At 41.6% G+C, this 16,735-nt stretch overlaps 1 protein-coding gene across 1 annotated transcript in view; it reads right to left on the bottom strand.

The window, feature by feature from the left end:
* Positions 1-16,109, bottom strand: part of SEMA5A (semaphorin 5A) — a 302,092-nt gene extending 285,983 nt beyond the window's left edge. Inside the window, exon 1 of the mRNA XM_056109051.1 lies at positions 15,948-16,109. Coding sequence (XP_055965026.1) covers positions 15,948-16,068 — 121 coding nt within the window. The 5' untranslated portion in view covers positions 16,069-16,109. The remainder of the gene's footprint in view (positions 1-15,947) is intronic.
* Positions 16,110-16,735: the final 626 nt, after the last annotated feature.

The raw sequence follows: 16,735 nt of genomic DNA, 5'->3' as shown, positions 1-16,735 counted from the left end.
TCCTTGAACAAATAATGAAAAGTGAGGGGATCTGCTAGGATTTCGGGTGAATGTTTGTTTAAATTTAGGAGAAATGATGTTTTCCAAAGTTCTTATCCAACTTGCCTTATCAACAGCAGAACCTAAGAGGTACAGTTCTACCACATCCTCACAGATCTTAGTAGTATCAGCTGTCTCACTCTTGCTCACGATGATGAATATGTAAGATAATACCAGGGTTGGACTTTGCAAATTATCTAGATACCTGGTTAAGTTTGAGAATTTCAAATTCACTCATTTATATATCTGGCATGACCTTTTGCAGATGCACATTTTGTAGGCATTTGCAAGTTACATCTGACTTGCTATTCCATTTTCTCAATGATATATTTGACGAGCAATTTTTGAAAATACATTATTACAATTTACCTCACTTTCTGTATGTACTTTTTGCATGCTAAATTCTCTATAGCCCCAAATCCTAGAAATTTCCCAATTAATTGTCTTTTAGAATTTTTATAATTATGACCAATTTCAGTTAATTTTTGCACTCAGAAATGCAGTATCTCCAGCACCATTTCTTGAATGAACTATAATTTCCTCATCGAATACCAAGGTCACTTTATTGCAAATTAATTTAAAATATATATATAGGTCCACTCTATTATCTGCTTTCTGGTATGCTGATTTATATGTCTATTTTTGTATAAATACCACATTTACTTATATTCAGGTAGTATAATCTTGCCAACTTTCTCCCTTCTAAAACTGCTACAGTGTTTCTAAATCCTTTAAAATTCCATATGTTTTAAAACCAGTTTTTAATTTTAAATATCAAAACACAGTAATATTTTGATTAGATCACAATAAATTTAAAGATCACAATACAAATGGTTTCTCTGAAATTATAACTATATTGAATTTCTGGTTTATAAAGTTATTCCATTTTTTTAGATTTCAATTTTTTTCACCCTAATAGCTTGAAATATTTGGCTTCTGGATATGTTTTGCCAAAAATATTATTTCAGATTTATAATGTTGCCATAAAATTGTTATTTTCAATTATTAATTACTGGTTTGTAACATCACAACGCAATGGTAATCTTTCGATTTGCTGTGTGTGTTGAAATGATGAGAATTTCAGCTTCTAGTTCTTATCATTCTTTTCACAATTTCGATTCTGGAGCAGGAGAGACAGTATGAAGGGTATGGCGCTGGCCAGGTTGTATCCCCAGCACTCCCTCTCATCCCCTGAGTACCACCAGGAGTAACTTCTGAGCATGGAAGCAGGGGGAAAGTCCTGAATACAGCCAGTTGTGTCTCCCACTAATTTTTTTTGATTATGATATTTTATATAGTTCACCTTGCTTACAAAAGAAAGAGGCAGGAAGGGGGAGATGGCAGCTTTGATTCTTTCTAATCTGTATGACATTTGTCTATTACTTTTATTACAAAACCTCCAGGCATTATACATTGATCCATATATATTAAAGCACTCAATTTAGTCAAGGTAAATATCTTGGGGAGGTGGGGGACGAGCAATTTTTGAAGAGCTTTCCCTTGCTGCCTCTGTAACATGAGATTCAGAGTCATTAAATTCCTTTTGTCGTGCTGTAGAAAAGGTTTAACTTCTACATTTTATTAGAAATGTGTGCTAAATTTCAGGAAGTAATTTTTCTGTATCAACTGAAGTGATTTAAAATATTTAATAAATGAACAAACATACATATGTCATGATTTTTCACATGTTAAACTCTTTGTATTCACGCAACCTTGGGATAAACCCTAATTGAACATGATAGATAACAGCATTAACACATTGCAAGATCCAACTGTTAAAATGTTATTAGAAAACCTGGGGCGGGGGGGGGGGGGCTTTGGATACATGGCAGGGCTCAGGGGTTACTCCTGGCTCTTCATATGGGGATCACTCCTGGCAGGTTTGGAGGACCATATGGGATGCCGGGGATCAAACCTGAATCAGTCACATGCAAGGCAAATGCCCTACCTGCTGTATTATTACTCTGATCCCCTGTGATTAGAAAATTTTACACCTATGTTTGTGAGATATGGGTTTATAATTTTATATATTTTTAATGTATTGTCTGGGTTAGGTAAATGCTTTGATAAAATGGTAATGACTTCTTAAGAGAGCTGGAGTATCCTCTATCTTTTCAACTCTGGTTGAATACAATTTCTGCCATTACTTCCTTAAATGCATGTTAAAATTCACTAAGCCGTCCAAATTTGAAGATTCAAAACTTCAAATCTGCTAAGATATTTCAGCTATAAATAAAATTCCATTAGTGATACAGAATTATTCAAGTCATATCTATTCTTAAGTGAGCTTGTGGAAAATTATTAAACAAGTGAATTAAAAAGTGAGCTCGAAAAGATTATATCATCAAAGAATTTATCCATTTCACCTAAGTCATCAAATTTACTAGCATAAAGCTGTTCACTCTTCATGCGATTTATTTCCGTAGGTTCTATTGCTGCTCTTGGTAAGTAACGCTTTCTGTCTTGCTTTCACTCATTCTGGTTGGAGATTTATTGATATAATTGGTTTTGCTAAAGAACTACGTTTTAAATTTCTTTACACTTTTTCCATTAACAAACTTATTTTCCTATCTTCAATTTTTTCCCTTTTCTTCACCAGATGTGTTTGCTTTTTTGTTTTCTACTTCCTAAGGAATATCCCAAATCATTGTTAATATATACCCCTTCATCCCTTAGAACAGCAAATAATCCTATCAACATATTCTTATGCTCTATTTTAGTTCATAATTGGTGTTCCTACCCTCTTCCTACTGTCTATTGTCTAAAAATTGTATTTTCTAATATTTTCTTACTTTTCGTTTTAAAGCAGGAGGTAATCAAGTTTCTGTTTTTATAATGGTCATATAATCATTATTATAAAATTCACCTACTTATAAAAAATTGGTCAAGTAAGAGTTAAATAGTAGAGTCCCCAAAAATATGTATTTAATTTCAAAAATTACTGCTAGATATTATAAATAAAAGGCTATCAAGAAAGAGGAATTCACGCATTCACATATTGTTTTGCTCTGCATTTAGAGTCCTCAAACAGTCTAAGTTTGGGACTGATAACTTGATTTATGGATCTGTCATCCAAGATTTTATTTACCCACTATGAAATGGAGGACTTCGGAGTTTCATGCTGAGGCTTTATTTCTGTAGATATTTTTTTGCGAAAGTAGATCTCACATTTTGGAATTAAGAAATAAATGTACTCCAAAACTTCTAAATTTGAATGATTTGTGCTTTACAGTCCATTTTTTAAAACTCAGAAAATGTATAAATCTTATTTAAATCATCCATGCAATGATTTAAAATTTTCCCTTAAATTCCTAAATAAAAAGTTCTCCACATATCTTTGCATTATACAGTGACTGACATTAAAACCTCTAAATAAAAATATTCAGATGTCTGCTCATTTTATGACTATCAATGCCTCACATGACTGTACCTCAAGTTTTCAAATATTTGCGAACAAATATCACACAACTACATTTCATGTCAAAGTCAGCCAATTCTAATTTGGTATATACTGATATCTAGCATTATAATATTTTTACACATACACAAATACATACAACCCCAATTCAATATCTTATCATGGCTCTTTTCAATTTTTTAATTGATATTTTGTTTATCACTGAACTGCAATATTATGGAAAGTGAGGGTGATCATTTTAGTCCTACACAAGTACATAATCAGCCAGTCTTCAAACATCAAAGACCCATCCCATCATCTTGTACTACAACTCTTCTCCATTCATCTTCCTTACCAGACTCTCTCTGAAGTAACCCCCACAGTTTTCAATGAGCCTAGGAAATGATAGTATGTCTCCTGTTGGTCTGCTTCACTAAGCTGAATTCCACATAGGACTGAGGAATCTGATCATTGTCTTTCCCTGGTCACTATTTTTAAGCACTACTGGAGATACCAGATAATTAGGTAAATTTCCCCAGTTCATGTAATTACAAATCCCCCAGAACACAAACCCAGCACTTCTTTCTTGGGGATACCTTTTCATACTCAGTAGCTGGCTAATGATTTCAGTTCAGGAAGCCAGACCAAGGTCTCAGGTTTCCCTTTAATGGTAAGATCATTCAAATTATTTCTCAGTTCTTTTCTTCAGCCACAATTTTATAGAGACTCATATTTAAAACCTCTCACGTGGGCCTTCAGGATCTTCATGGCTAACACATACTCATTTGCCAAATGGTTCTGCATTCCTGTGAGCTCCAGTCCAGAGTTAAACTCAGGGTTCATTCAGGGCCTAAGTGCCCTCTCCTATTATTTAGTAACGATCACCTCCTGCTTTCTGGTACTGAGAGAGACAGTCCCTGCTTTTAGCCATCAAGGACCTTCCCTTTTCTAAGCTTCCAGGATATCTGTGAATTCCTCATTTGTTTTCTCTCAAAACTCCCTGTACTCAATTCTTCTGCGGCCCACTCACTGGCTCTCATCTTGTTCCTTTCTGTATGCTTTCCCCTAGGGATCTCATCCAGTCTTACGGCTTAAAAGATATCCACATGTTAATAGCTTCCAAATGCCTCTTCCAGCCAAGGTTGTTCCCAGGACCTCAAGCCCCATCTCTGCAACTAGCTGCTCAGCATGTCCACTTGGAAGCCACAAGAGCCCCAAACACACACATGTCCTGCCCCATTTTGAGCTCCCGATGTACCTTCCAGATGAGGCTTACACCCAACCCTCCGCGGCTCAGCATACTGCACTTCCTCTCTTTTGAGAGCTAATGTCAGAGGCTTCGGACACAGTCTGGAGTCGTTCTCATTCTGTCACAGTGAACATACAATCTGAGAATAGATAGAAGACAGCTTCCAACTTCCAAAATAAGTTTCCTCATTTGACCACTGAGAGAGTAATGTGAGCACTGTGCTCACTTGCATGCATCCTCTCTCTCTTTCTCTCTCTCTCCCCTCTCCTTGTCTCTCTGTGTCTCTTTGTCTCTCTATCTGTTCTCTGTCTCTCTGAATGTCTCTCTCTCTCTCTCTCTCTCTCTCTCTCTCTCTCTCTCTCTCTCTCTCCTGCTCTTCCTGCCCTACAGCCCAGCGGTAATTCCATCTCCCCTGCACAGGATCGAGGGTCATGGTAGATTAACTACTTCCTCTAATCCCTAGACCCATAAAGTGCTAGTGGCCTTTCCCATCTCACTCACAATTGAAGGCAAAATCCTTAAGGACCCGGCTCCTGTTCTTCCCCCATGACTTGTCCCAGAGGTCTGCCCAATCAGGCCACCCTGCCCTCCCTATAATTCAAAGTTGTAAGTCTGTTCCTGCCTCAGGACCTTTGTCCCACTCTTCTTCATGCTGCAAGGACATTAAACCTTTGGGTTTCCCCATTGCCTGATCCCATCATTTTTAAGTCTGGGATCAGGAAGGATTTTTTTTCAATGGATCCTCCCATAGGAATCATCATCCAGCAGGAAAAAAAAGAAACCACCCTCGGGAGCTCCCACAGAGAAAAATTAACATAGGCAAATGCCTGCAAGACTAAAGTTAGAACCCAAAGGGTAAGGCTAGAAGAGCCGAACAGTAGAGTGCATGGCACAGATGGAAGAGTCTCTGCTGAATGCCAGGCAGGGTCAGAAGCTGGAGTTGGCTGTCACAGAATGATTGGCCTCTGGGGGCATTGCTGGAAAGCACTGATTTGCCTCTACCTGGGCCCAGGATCAGAAGGAAGGGTCCACACAAGCTTCATTCACTGCATGTCTTAACAATAGCCTGGCTCATACAGGGGCCTCTGAGAAACTCCAGAGCAGCAACACAAAGCACACGGTGGAGCAGGCAGCTGACGGGTCAACGCCTGTGTACCCACATCCCTCTTCATCACCGCCTTCCTCCATCCCAGAGTGACCACGCCCAGTTCATACCATCTACTATCATCTGTCTCCCTAACAGAACGCCAACTCCGCACTGGCTGAGATCTCTACCTGTTTTGCTTATCGGGGTCACCCCAGTACTAAAACCACACCATCAGCACTCAATAAAAATTGACTGAATCACTAATGAACTGGATCTCTGCTTTTATCTTCCAACAAGCAGGAACAAAATCATTGCCAGTACAGATACCAGGTCAAGACAGGGCACAAAGACCAAGGATAGATACAGCAGAGAAGGGCACAAGGCAATTGCCTTCCAGGAGCTGGCAGGGGCACAAGACGACCAAGTACTGGGGTCTTAGAGCTTCAATTTCACTGGCCAGGGCTGGACATTCTAAGAGGCTGCCAGAAGGAGTTTCAAGGTGCAAAGGGTCAAGTCACAAGGCTGCGTCTTTTGTGATACCTGGGATGGAGGGTCCATCCTTGCTGCGGTTGAGCGCCCAAGGTTGTGAGAGATGCCTAAGGCTGTGTTCTTGCTTAAAAGGACACCTGATTCAGCTGCTTGGCGTCTACTTCCCGTCACACATGGGAGACATCAGAACTCAAGAGGGAAATGAAGGAACAAATCCTCCTCAATCCAGAAACTACCTCTTGCCCTTCCTACGTCGATGCCAAAGAAAAGGTTAAAGGACCCTGAGATAAAAGGTTAAAGGACCAATTGATTTAGTAAGAGTGATTTAGAAACATTAATGCTATTTTTTGCATGGCCAGGCTGGAAAACAGAAAAAATTAGGCCATACTGTCTTCTGCAGTTGGCATGTTTGTCTTGCCAACGTGCCCATGGTTGCTTATACCTTGTCTAATACTAGAAGATGACAAGAGGACATAAATCCAAGGAAAATACTGCCTAATTAGCACTATTCACTGTATATTGGATCTCCAACTCTTCCTTCATACATAAAATAAAGATAAGATTTTATCTACCTTCACTGTGAGAAATGAATGAATTGCCCATTTAATGCTTACAAAGACTTTAATATGCCTAAAGATAAATAAAATACAATAACACACCATTTGAGGCCGAACAAAATGACTGCTTTAAATCAAAATCGTGACAATAGCTCTACAAAATCTTATTCCCTGCCTTAAAGTGATCCCATTCAACTACTTCATTTGTAAAGTATTCATTCCATTTGCACTCATACGATAATAAAAACTACTTTTCCTCTGAGACAAATCAATCAAAAAAATGAAATTGTATCTTAAGATAAAATGGGGCTGCTCAATCTTACAAATTATTTCATTAGTGGCCCTAGATAGCAAAAGTAATATAAAAGTTATTGATAATTCTCAAAATTCAATAAATCATTTTCATCAGGCCCTAATGTTTGCTTATAAAAGATATACAAAAGGGACCTCTCAGTTATCATCATCAAAGATCAATAGCTACATGAAAGTACTATCTTTGTATCGGTATCAATTGACTCAATGAATACTACAGAGTGGGTTTATACCACAGCTTTTTCTAATACCTCTCTGTACTCATGAGTAATCATTATATACTGTCATCACAGAGTTAAAAAGTGTATTCTTCATGTTCCATTTTCAGATGGAAAACAACAGACTATAACAGTTTAGTGTACAAGAAAAGCAACATGCTTCTTTCTACCTTAGTTCTTTCAAGTGCAAATAGCTTCACATTATTTTGCCCATGTGATTCTAACATTACCTAACATAAAAAATTTATTCATATTCCTGATAACAAAATAATGAGCTATTTATGGAGCAAAGAATTTTGAAGAATCCATAACAATACTTTTCCTCCTCAAGTGAACTCATAAGAGGATAACTCACATCCTGCTATGAAACCAAAGAGACTCATATTTGGTTTATGTAAATGTGAGTTTTTACAAAGAAAGGCATTGAAATAAAGACAGTTTTCAAGTCAGCTGTGCCTTGCTATGCAAAAATCAAATTCATATAAAAATATTAAAACTAAATATTAATGTATGAATTTCATGAAATCTATTTTTAATTAAAATAAATTTCCCTAAGTCTTCCATTGTGAAAATGGGCCACTGTCATGAAGACATACACACTCAGGATTTACAAAGGTCAAATGACAGAGCTGAGACTAGACGAAAGTGGAAAAACAGCAGCAGCAATCTTAATCCAGGCTTCTCTACTCAAAGACTCTGAGACGTCGGACATCTTACAGGGACTCCAGAAACCATCCACTGCTTCTCCTCCAGGGTGACACAAAAGATCCAAGAGAACAGGCAAAACCCAGAGGAGGGTATTGGACACTGACATCAGCCAAACTCCAGAGCAAAAACTGAGCACGGTGGAATATTCAGGGGAGCATGGAACATGCATGGTGCAGCAGGAAGCACTTGAAGACACAGGACGTACATGGGCTCATGGACATGCATGGAGAAATGGGGAGGAGATGGAGTCACTAGTTTCGCAGATTCATAAACTATAGACAGCCCTAAAAGGTGCATGAGATAGGGAACTGTAGGGGATCATATAGGAGACATACATAGGAGGTGCCTGGTATCATGGGAGGTACATGGAGACAGGGGAGATTCATGGAGATGTTGGAGATACATGTGATGATGGGATCATGGAACATGCACTGGAGATACAGGGGATCATAGAAAGTACTTGGAGATATGGGAGGTGGACGGAAATATGGATGTGCTTGGGGGTACATGCAGATATGGCAGTGAATGGGATCAAAGGACACACATGGAACTGTGGGGAAAGCATCACACCAGGGACTTTGCTAAGAAATAGAAAGGAAGATGTGGGACTAGCAAGGAGTCTTGAGTGCTGCACAGAGCCATGGGAAGTGGATAGAAGGAGAGGATGTACATGGATCATGGATCATGGATCATGGGACATATATGGAACAAAATGGGACATATGTGGAACAAAATGGCACGCAGAAATGATGCCATTTTGGCCTTTCTAGCTTCCCCATCCTAGCTTCTATAAGGCTCTAGTCTACTCTGGCTGCCCAGGTTATGCCTTCTCCAGACCCAAGGGAAGAGGTAACAGATCAAGCTATGTTTGTGGTTCGAGGGAGTGTGAAGAAATCAGAGGGAGAGTGGCAAAGGGCAGAGTCACAGAGGAAAGGCAGTAACCAGACAGTGGGGACTGAGATCATGGGTACCTCAAGACAATAGGAAGGGCCTCTCAAAGGCACAGACAGGCTGGGGGCCTGGGAAACTACATGAAGAAAATCCAATAGTGAGTCATCAAACAGCTCATGTATTTCTACCATCACTTGTAACCAATCAGTGCGTTTAACATCCACGTGACTATAATGGCACATATACAACTCAGAAGAAAAACATACAAGGAACTGGAGCGATAGCACAGCAGGTAGGACTTTTGTCCTGCATGGGGCCAACCCATGTTCGATTCCCAGCATCCCATACCACTAGGAGTAATTCCTGAGTGTATGAGCCAAGAGTAACCCCTGTGCATTGCCAGGTGTGACCCAAAAAGCAAAATGAAAGAAAAATATACGATATGTGTGAGGTAGTCATGAATAAGAAGAACAGAACCCAAACTAAAATCCTATCCCAGGTCTTTTCAATCAGGTTTCTTTTGCTCACCTAAGACTGTGCAGATAAAGGGAGCCGTGTTTACCTGTGGGCCAAGGGCCACTCTCCAGCCCAATGATGATGACAACCCAGGTGACTGATCCCAGATCTTTCTCAATATGTGAAATCAATGGAGGGGCAAAACAACGCCTGGTTCAGGGAACTGGCCATTCAATCCAAAGTCCACAATGCTCTTCCAGGATGCTTCAAAGCAATTCTTAAACCACTCCATAAATCCCTAAGTAAAGAGAAACTCAACAGGGGCTCAGGCAGGCGGAGATAAAGATCTCAGGGCCTGATGCAGTGAAGAACACCTGCAACGTCACAGGCAGGGGGCACTACAGGTACTGCAGCCTGCTCAGCATGGCCAGTGGACACAGTCCACAAATGCCTCCAGAATAGTTGGGAAATGAAGGATCCTAGGGAAAGGCAGCCTGAGCTGGCCATGACTCACCTTGCTGGTGCTCTTCTTCTGAGCATAATGTGAAATCCCCCCCCACACACCAATTCCTAGACTGGTACTCACTCTCTAAACAGCAAGCCTGCTGGGTCACTGTAATCAATAAACACACAAACACGGAATATAGCACTATCGCCTTAAGTAGGTATTAAACATTTAAAACTAATTTCAGAGATGATTACAAGACTCGGTAAGTATGCTGAGAAAACGCACTGTCTTGAGGGGTCAAAATATCCTCCTCCCTGCCCGCCTCCCTGATGGAACAGACATTTAAGCAAATGACAAGGACATCAGCGTGAACTGAACAGTGCCTGTGTAATGGGGTCAGGGGGGTTTCGCAGCCAGCGCACAATCAGGGAGAAATATTCCAGAACCTGGAGTCAAGGCAGCAACCTTGCAAACACAGCAAAGCTGGTAGAGCATGTAGAGCAATGAACTTGCAAGACAAGAGGAGCCCAAGGTGGCAAATATTTTACTGAGGATGGGAAAAAAACATCCTGCCAGAATCTTCTGCCCAGCCAGGTATGTCGACTTGGCATGCCAGCAGAGGCGTGCTGAGCGGCCGGCAGATGTTCCTGGGGCATCTGGTCCACCTCATTATCACCCCCTTGCACAGAGTCCACCCGACAGGCGATGCTGAATTGTGCCATTTCAGTGAACGTGGTGATCAGACAAGAAAAGTCGAGATTATTCAGTCCTTTCTTTATTTTCTCGTCTTTCCAGGGTCTGTCACTGTTTCAGATTCTCAGGTAGAGGCAGGTCGTGCAAAGCAGCCTTCCTGGAAGGAGACAGGGCCACTCCTGATAGGAAGTGAGCCAAATCTGGGATTTCTAACAGCCAGGAGGGACGGTCAGTGACAGCCTCCTCCCTTTGGAGCCTCCTCCCTTTGGAGCGGATCTTCCTTCCTAAAGCCCCCAAACTCTTGGCCCAGGGCCTGGCTACTCCTTCCCAGCCAAGATAAACTCCCTCCCCTCCAGCTACCCCCACCCACCAGCTCTGCTCACTGCCCCATCCACCTCTCTCTCTTGGGTGCCCTGGAGTGGGCTTTGTTCCTGGCAACTAATCCCCATGGCACTCTGATCCCTTCCTCTTACAGCCCTGAGTCTTTGCCTGATCACAGGCCTCCCCCTCCTTGCTTCATTGGGCTCCTACAAGCTGCACCCAATCCTTGCACCCCTGTCAGTCACACACACAAAAATATCATTTTCTCATTCCTCGTCTATTTTTCCTCGCCCAGTTATGCTTCTGCTCTTCACTACCAACTAGTTTTGACAATAGCACGGATGATAAAGGGCTATTGTCGCACTGCACACACGTGCTGAAATCCTTACCTCACAGACCTGTAGGTATGCCCATATTTGGAAATAGGGTCTCTGCAGGTTGCAATTAGTTAATATGAGGTTCCCACCCCCCAGCTGCATTAGGGGGGACCCTAAATGCATACTGAGCAGGGTCTTCTTAAGTAAAGAAGACAAAAGGACAGATAAAGAGAGAGATCATGTGACTAGAATGCAGTGGTGAGGAGGCCCCTGGCAAAGAAGAATCCTTCTCTATAGAGGGGCTGGAAGGCACTGCCTGGGATGTGACCAACCCAGGTTCAATCCCCAGCAACCCATGTGGTCCCCTACACACTGCCAGGTGTGATCCCTAAGCGCAGAGGCAGGAATAAGTCCTGAGAATTGCCAGGTATGTGTGCTCCCCCCAGCCCCCAACCTGCACACCCCCTCCAACCCCTTCCCCACCCAAAGGATCTTTCTCTAGAGCACATGTTCCAACTAACAACTTGATTTTGAAGTTCTAGCTTCTTGGATAGAAAGAGACAATGTTTTCCTTGTTTAAAACATTTAGTCTGAGGTCCTTTATTACAGAAGCATCAAGAAATGTATACACCAACTGTTTTCAGAATTTCCGGCCAGGTGACCCACTGCCCTCATTTTCCCAGGACACAGGAAATTCAGTACTAAACCAGGAAAGATAGGCAGGCCAGGATAATTTATTACTCAACCTCTGGCCCATAACTGCCTTGAAATTAGCATTACTGGATATTCTGATGCAAATATCATCTTTCTTAGTTGGTCCCCTGAGTCTTACTCTCGAAAAGGTAATTCCATCCAAAGTAGGATAGGAACTCAGCATTCTCGGTATAAATCCATCATATCCTTCAGACTCTTTCTTCTCATTCTTCCAAATGGAACCAAGACCCAGGAACTGAACCCCACTGAGTCTCACCCCTCCTCTCTCCTGTTCTTTGGACTTCCAGGTCCCACTTCACCCTTTTCCTTTCTATTTCCTGTGTTCGTTCCTCCCTGCTAGTCCACATTTTGAACTTCTCCTTGCTGTGCATATCTTCATAGAGGAGGATTATCCTAAGACAGTTTTCAAACTCACACATAACTACTGAGGCCCCACTAAACATATCAGCCTCCTTTCCCCCTGACCCACGTCTCAGGCTAGCATCGCATGAGTCACTACCTCAGACGCTTGCCTGCACTTGCACTGGTTACTCCCCTCACCTCTGGCTTATTTTCTCCCGCCCTTTCTCAATGAAACCCTCAAAGAGTTTCATAAACACTCAGCAGTGTCTTGGGAGCCAGACTGGCATTGTTTTCCTTATTCATTCTCCTCAACACTAGACTGGCAAACTCAGATGCCTCTCTCTTGGGTTAGACACCCTTCAGAGAACAAAATGCAGCAGTCACTTGAGTTTAAATTCCTAAAATTGAAAACTCTTAAGAGGAAGTGCATTTTAACTTCTATCCTCACTACTTAGCATCAACACTAGTATAGGACTAGTAAATGCCTGTTAACGTTTACTCGAAAGTGAAAGGATTCTGAGCTGTGAGGTACAAATGATGCTATTAAACAAATCCCACCATCTGATCCTGTCCTTGGCTAGAAAGACAGGCAAAACAGATGCAATTTCAGGTGAGTGAGGATTCTAAACTGTGCAATCTTAAAAAATGGGAAGCAAACAGTGGCCAATGAAACCAAGTATGTGTTTGCCCTTTGACCCAGCAATCTCTCAAGTAAATGTCTCTTCTAACTCAATAGTATTCTTGCAAACTTATAAAAAGATGCTCTGCAGGAGGCAATCTTCTTCATCACAGCACTGCCCATGATTGCAACTGCCTGAAAGTAATCCCAACGAAAAGATATTGTGTAGATTATGACTCATGACTACGTGAAGAGGCTGGAGGCTATGAAATAAAGCGACATAAATCTATATGCCGAGGGAATGGCCTCCAGGGACCCTGCCCCCAAAAGCTAGAGACACATTGATGTATTTGAAATGCCTATCTAAAAAAGAATAAGGTATATATATGCATGTGTATGAGTATATCATTATTTAAAATGAAACAAATACAGGTAAAATTGGGGTTTCAATTGGTACCATAAGCACAGAAAAAGAAGTAATGATTTCAAAGTAATGAAATCAAATGATTGCAAAGTAATGATTTTGTTCTAGTCTCCTAGTGAGATATACACTCTGAGCACTGAAAGAAGAGAAAAATATCATCCTCAAGGGTTTGTAGGAGTCAAAATGATTAGTCTCGGAGAAAACTATTCTCCTGAAATGAGTGAGGGTGTCAGAAAAAGTCAATAGAATAATCTGCTTGGCCTGAAAAGATGAAAGATTTGGCATCCAAGACAAAAATATGCGGACACAGATGTAAAGGGTTCATCGAAAACTGGATGTCCTGCAGATGCTGTACAAATCTAGGGAAACTTACTGCACATTTAGAGAAATATCTTTCTTAGCTGTAACATTGGAAAGACTGAATTGGGGCACTCACACACTCTAATCTGCGAAACCCCCTGATCCTCAGGTCCAGGCAGGAAGCAGTTAAGAGTGTTGGGCATCTCATCATCACAGAGAGCAAACCAGTGACCAGAGACAGCAGGCATTTGCCAAACCCTGCACAAGTGCCCAGGGGTGTGCTGAAAATGTGACAATCTCAGCTTTCAGGATAAAAGTGGCTTCCTCTGGAGGGATAAAACAGCAGGCAAAGTGCTTTCTTTGCAGGCTACTGGTGTGGTTTTGAGCCCCAGCACCCAAAACGGTCCCCTAGGTTCTGCTGGGAGTGATACCAGCACCTCGACCCCTCCCTGAGTGCTCCGTGAATATGGAGCCAGGAGTAAGCTCTGCGTTCCACCAGAAATTGACCCCCAAACAAAAACAAAGAGGATAAAAATGGCAACTGGTTCAACATCAAATATTGAACTCTATTCATATGAATTTGCACTCATATCGCAGATGATAATAAAGATGTATTAATGAAGTTTCTTAATAAATAAGAGAAAGTAAAAGGAAAACACTACATCTCACTGTCAGGGAATCGACTAGTATGAAATCAAAGGTACCAGTAGAGGGAAAGGAAGAATAAAAATTATTCTGCTTCTCCTGTATAAACAAACCCACAGGATGCTTTAATAGCTGGTGAGGGAAAGCTCCTTCAGAGAGAAGTATTCTTGCTACTATTAAGGAAGACAGAATGAGAAGATGAGAACCCCCCAGGTTTACACCCACAAGGTTTGGTGGATGCGGGAAGTGATCATTAAAGGATGCTAATTTCACACACAGGTGTCTTCTCTCCAGATGGGAAGAGCAAGTAACACTGTCAACAACACAGCAGAGACAAATAGCTCCAAACCACATCTGAGCAGGACGCTTAATGCTAGTCAGAAATTGCAGAAATATTCAGGACAGAACAGAGGAATGGCACCACCAGGGTGTACTCAGCCAAATCCATCCTGGGGGACACCACAGCATCAAGAGCCTGAGTTTCTTTACAAATTAATTTCCAGGGGAAATAACAAAAAACTCGTAGCGGAGTTAAGGCTTGTACAAAAGATCAAGCAATCACCACGTGCAACTTCTCTTTTAGACTGTCAGTTGGACTGTTTTAGAAAATCAGACTTAAGCACCCAGAAACCACTGGTGCTCTTGCAATGCTCTTTGAGGGTTTAGCGATACATGGGGACTTAATTGTTCTTTGTTTATGTTTGATATGCTAATGGTATTGTGAATTCCTTATGTCCCACTGTCATGAAATGGAACAGTAGAGATGAAATTGTTTGATCTCCTTCTTTTTTAAAAAACAAATTGGAGGGGGTAACACCAGCAGTGCTCAGGTCCTACTGCTGGATTACCACATGCAAGCCAACAGTCCTATCCACCGAATTATCACTCTGGCAAATTAAACAATCAAATATTGTTTGATTTCTTGACATAGCTTCAAAAATAATTTGGTGGGCATAGAAGAGAATGTGGGTGACAATTTAAAAAGAAAAGGGTGAGTTCTGAATTACTAAATAGGAGGCTGATCTTCGACTGTCCTTTCCAATTTTGTATCTGTTTGGAAATGTCCATGAAACAGAGTTTTAAAAAGTAAACGCCATTTATAAGATGAATTATTAAAATGTAATCTCTGATTAGCTATACTTAGCCTGATAACATAATTGCAAGTTCCTTGAAGTCAGAGAGAGATTAATTTTATTTTCCTCTGAATGCTGACAGGACCCATGGTGTAAAGAACTCTAAATAAATTCTGATGAGTTCAAGAATAAATGAGTGGAAGTGCAGACTCATTTGTTAATCCCTCAGATCCACTTAATGCTGGAGACATTAGAGCAATTCTCTGCACCTTCCAGTTCCTCCAAGGTAACGACACAAGCTTTGGGGGGGAAACCAAGAAACCCCCTGCACGAAGGCTTGATTTTGCTTTACGGTGGTTTTATTAGATTCTTGCCATCCGCTACCTCAAACGCTTAGAGCTGGCAGCATCTACAAGATCAAGTCGGGATATTCTGCCACGTGTCCTGCTGACCGCAGATTCTTCTTGAGACAGGCATAAGTTTCTGAAAATGAAATTCTTGCAGAGGCTTTTGTATTTTGCTGCCTTTCTAAAGCACGGTCTGAACCCAGAATGGCCGTATAACAGCGAGACACATCGCGCTTGCCGTGCACGGCCCACCCCGAGCATGCTTGGCAGGTGGCCTGTGGTCCTGATGCAAGGCCCTTACCTTTGTAGGAAATGATGGGGTGCTCGGTGCGCTGGCAGCCCTCTGCGTCTGTCTCCGTCTGGACGAGTCTCCAGCAGCCCAGGCTCGAGAATAGCCACACAATGACGCAGGGGCCCTTCATGGTGGGCAGCGGACCGTGGACTCGGGACTCGGGTCTCCTAGCCAGAAGCTCGGCTCCCCGTCATGTAGGACAGCGCCTGAAACACACCAAAATGAAGGCACTGAACTTGCGCCAAGTTCCGCTGCAGGGCAGTCTTGGTCCAGCCGTTTTCCTAAGAAGCTTCCAGAGTTTCAAAAAACACCATTTCTAGATTCCCTGTGAGTGGGAGCAAAGCGAAGGAGCCTCCTCCCTTTCTCCCCACGACTTTCTGAAATAAACCATTTGGGTCTCACTCACAGGTCATTTTCATAGTCACTACAATGCACACAAATAACACTGTGAGTGGGTTTGCGAGAGAATATTAATTTGGTATTGCTTGTTATGAAATGTTCATCATGTTAAGAAATAATCAGCACTGAGAAATATGTATCTCACTAGACCACAAAGGTTGTCAAAGGTGAAATATTAACTAAGTAGGCCATCATCCAAGAACTTGCTGAATAAAATTCTACATGAGCCAAAGAGATTGTTACTGTTACATTTAATTTGGGATCACACATACAAATATATACGGGGTTGTATGCATCCCATGAGAGAAATCGCATGCACACACGCTGCATTAATAGTAATTCATTTTTTTCTGATTGTATATTTGAACATGACAGCAAGTTCCGGCACTAGTTTTCAA

Source organism: Sorex fumeus, unplaced genomic scaffold (assembly GCF_029834395.1).
Source record: "Sorex fumeus unplaced genomic scaffold, SorFum_2.1 ptg000264l, whole genome shotgun sequence".
In the NCBI taxonomy this organism is placed as follows: Eukaryota; Metazoa; Chordata; class Mammalia; order Eulipotyphla; family Soricidae; genus Sorex; species Sorex fumeus.
This window is presented reverse-complemented; position numbering and strand designations above follow the sequence as displayed.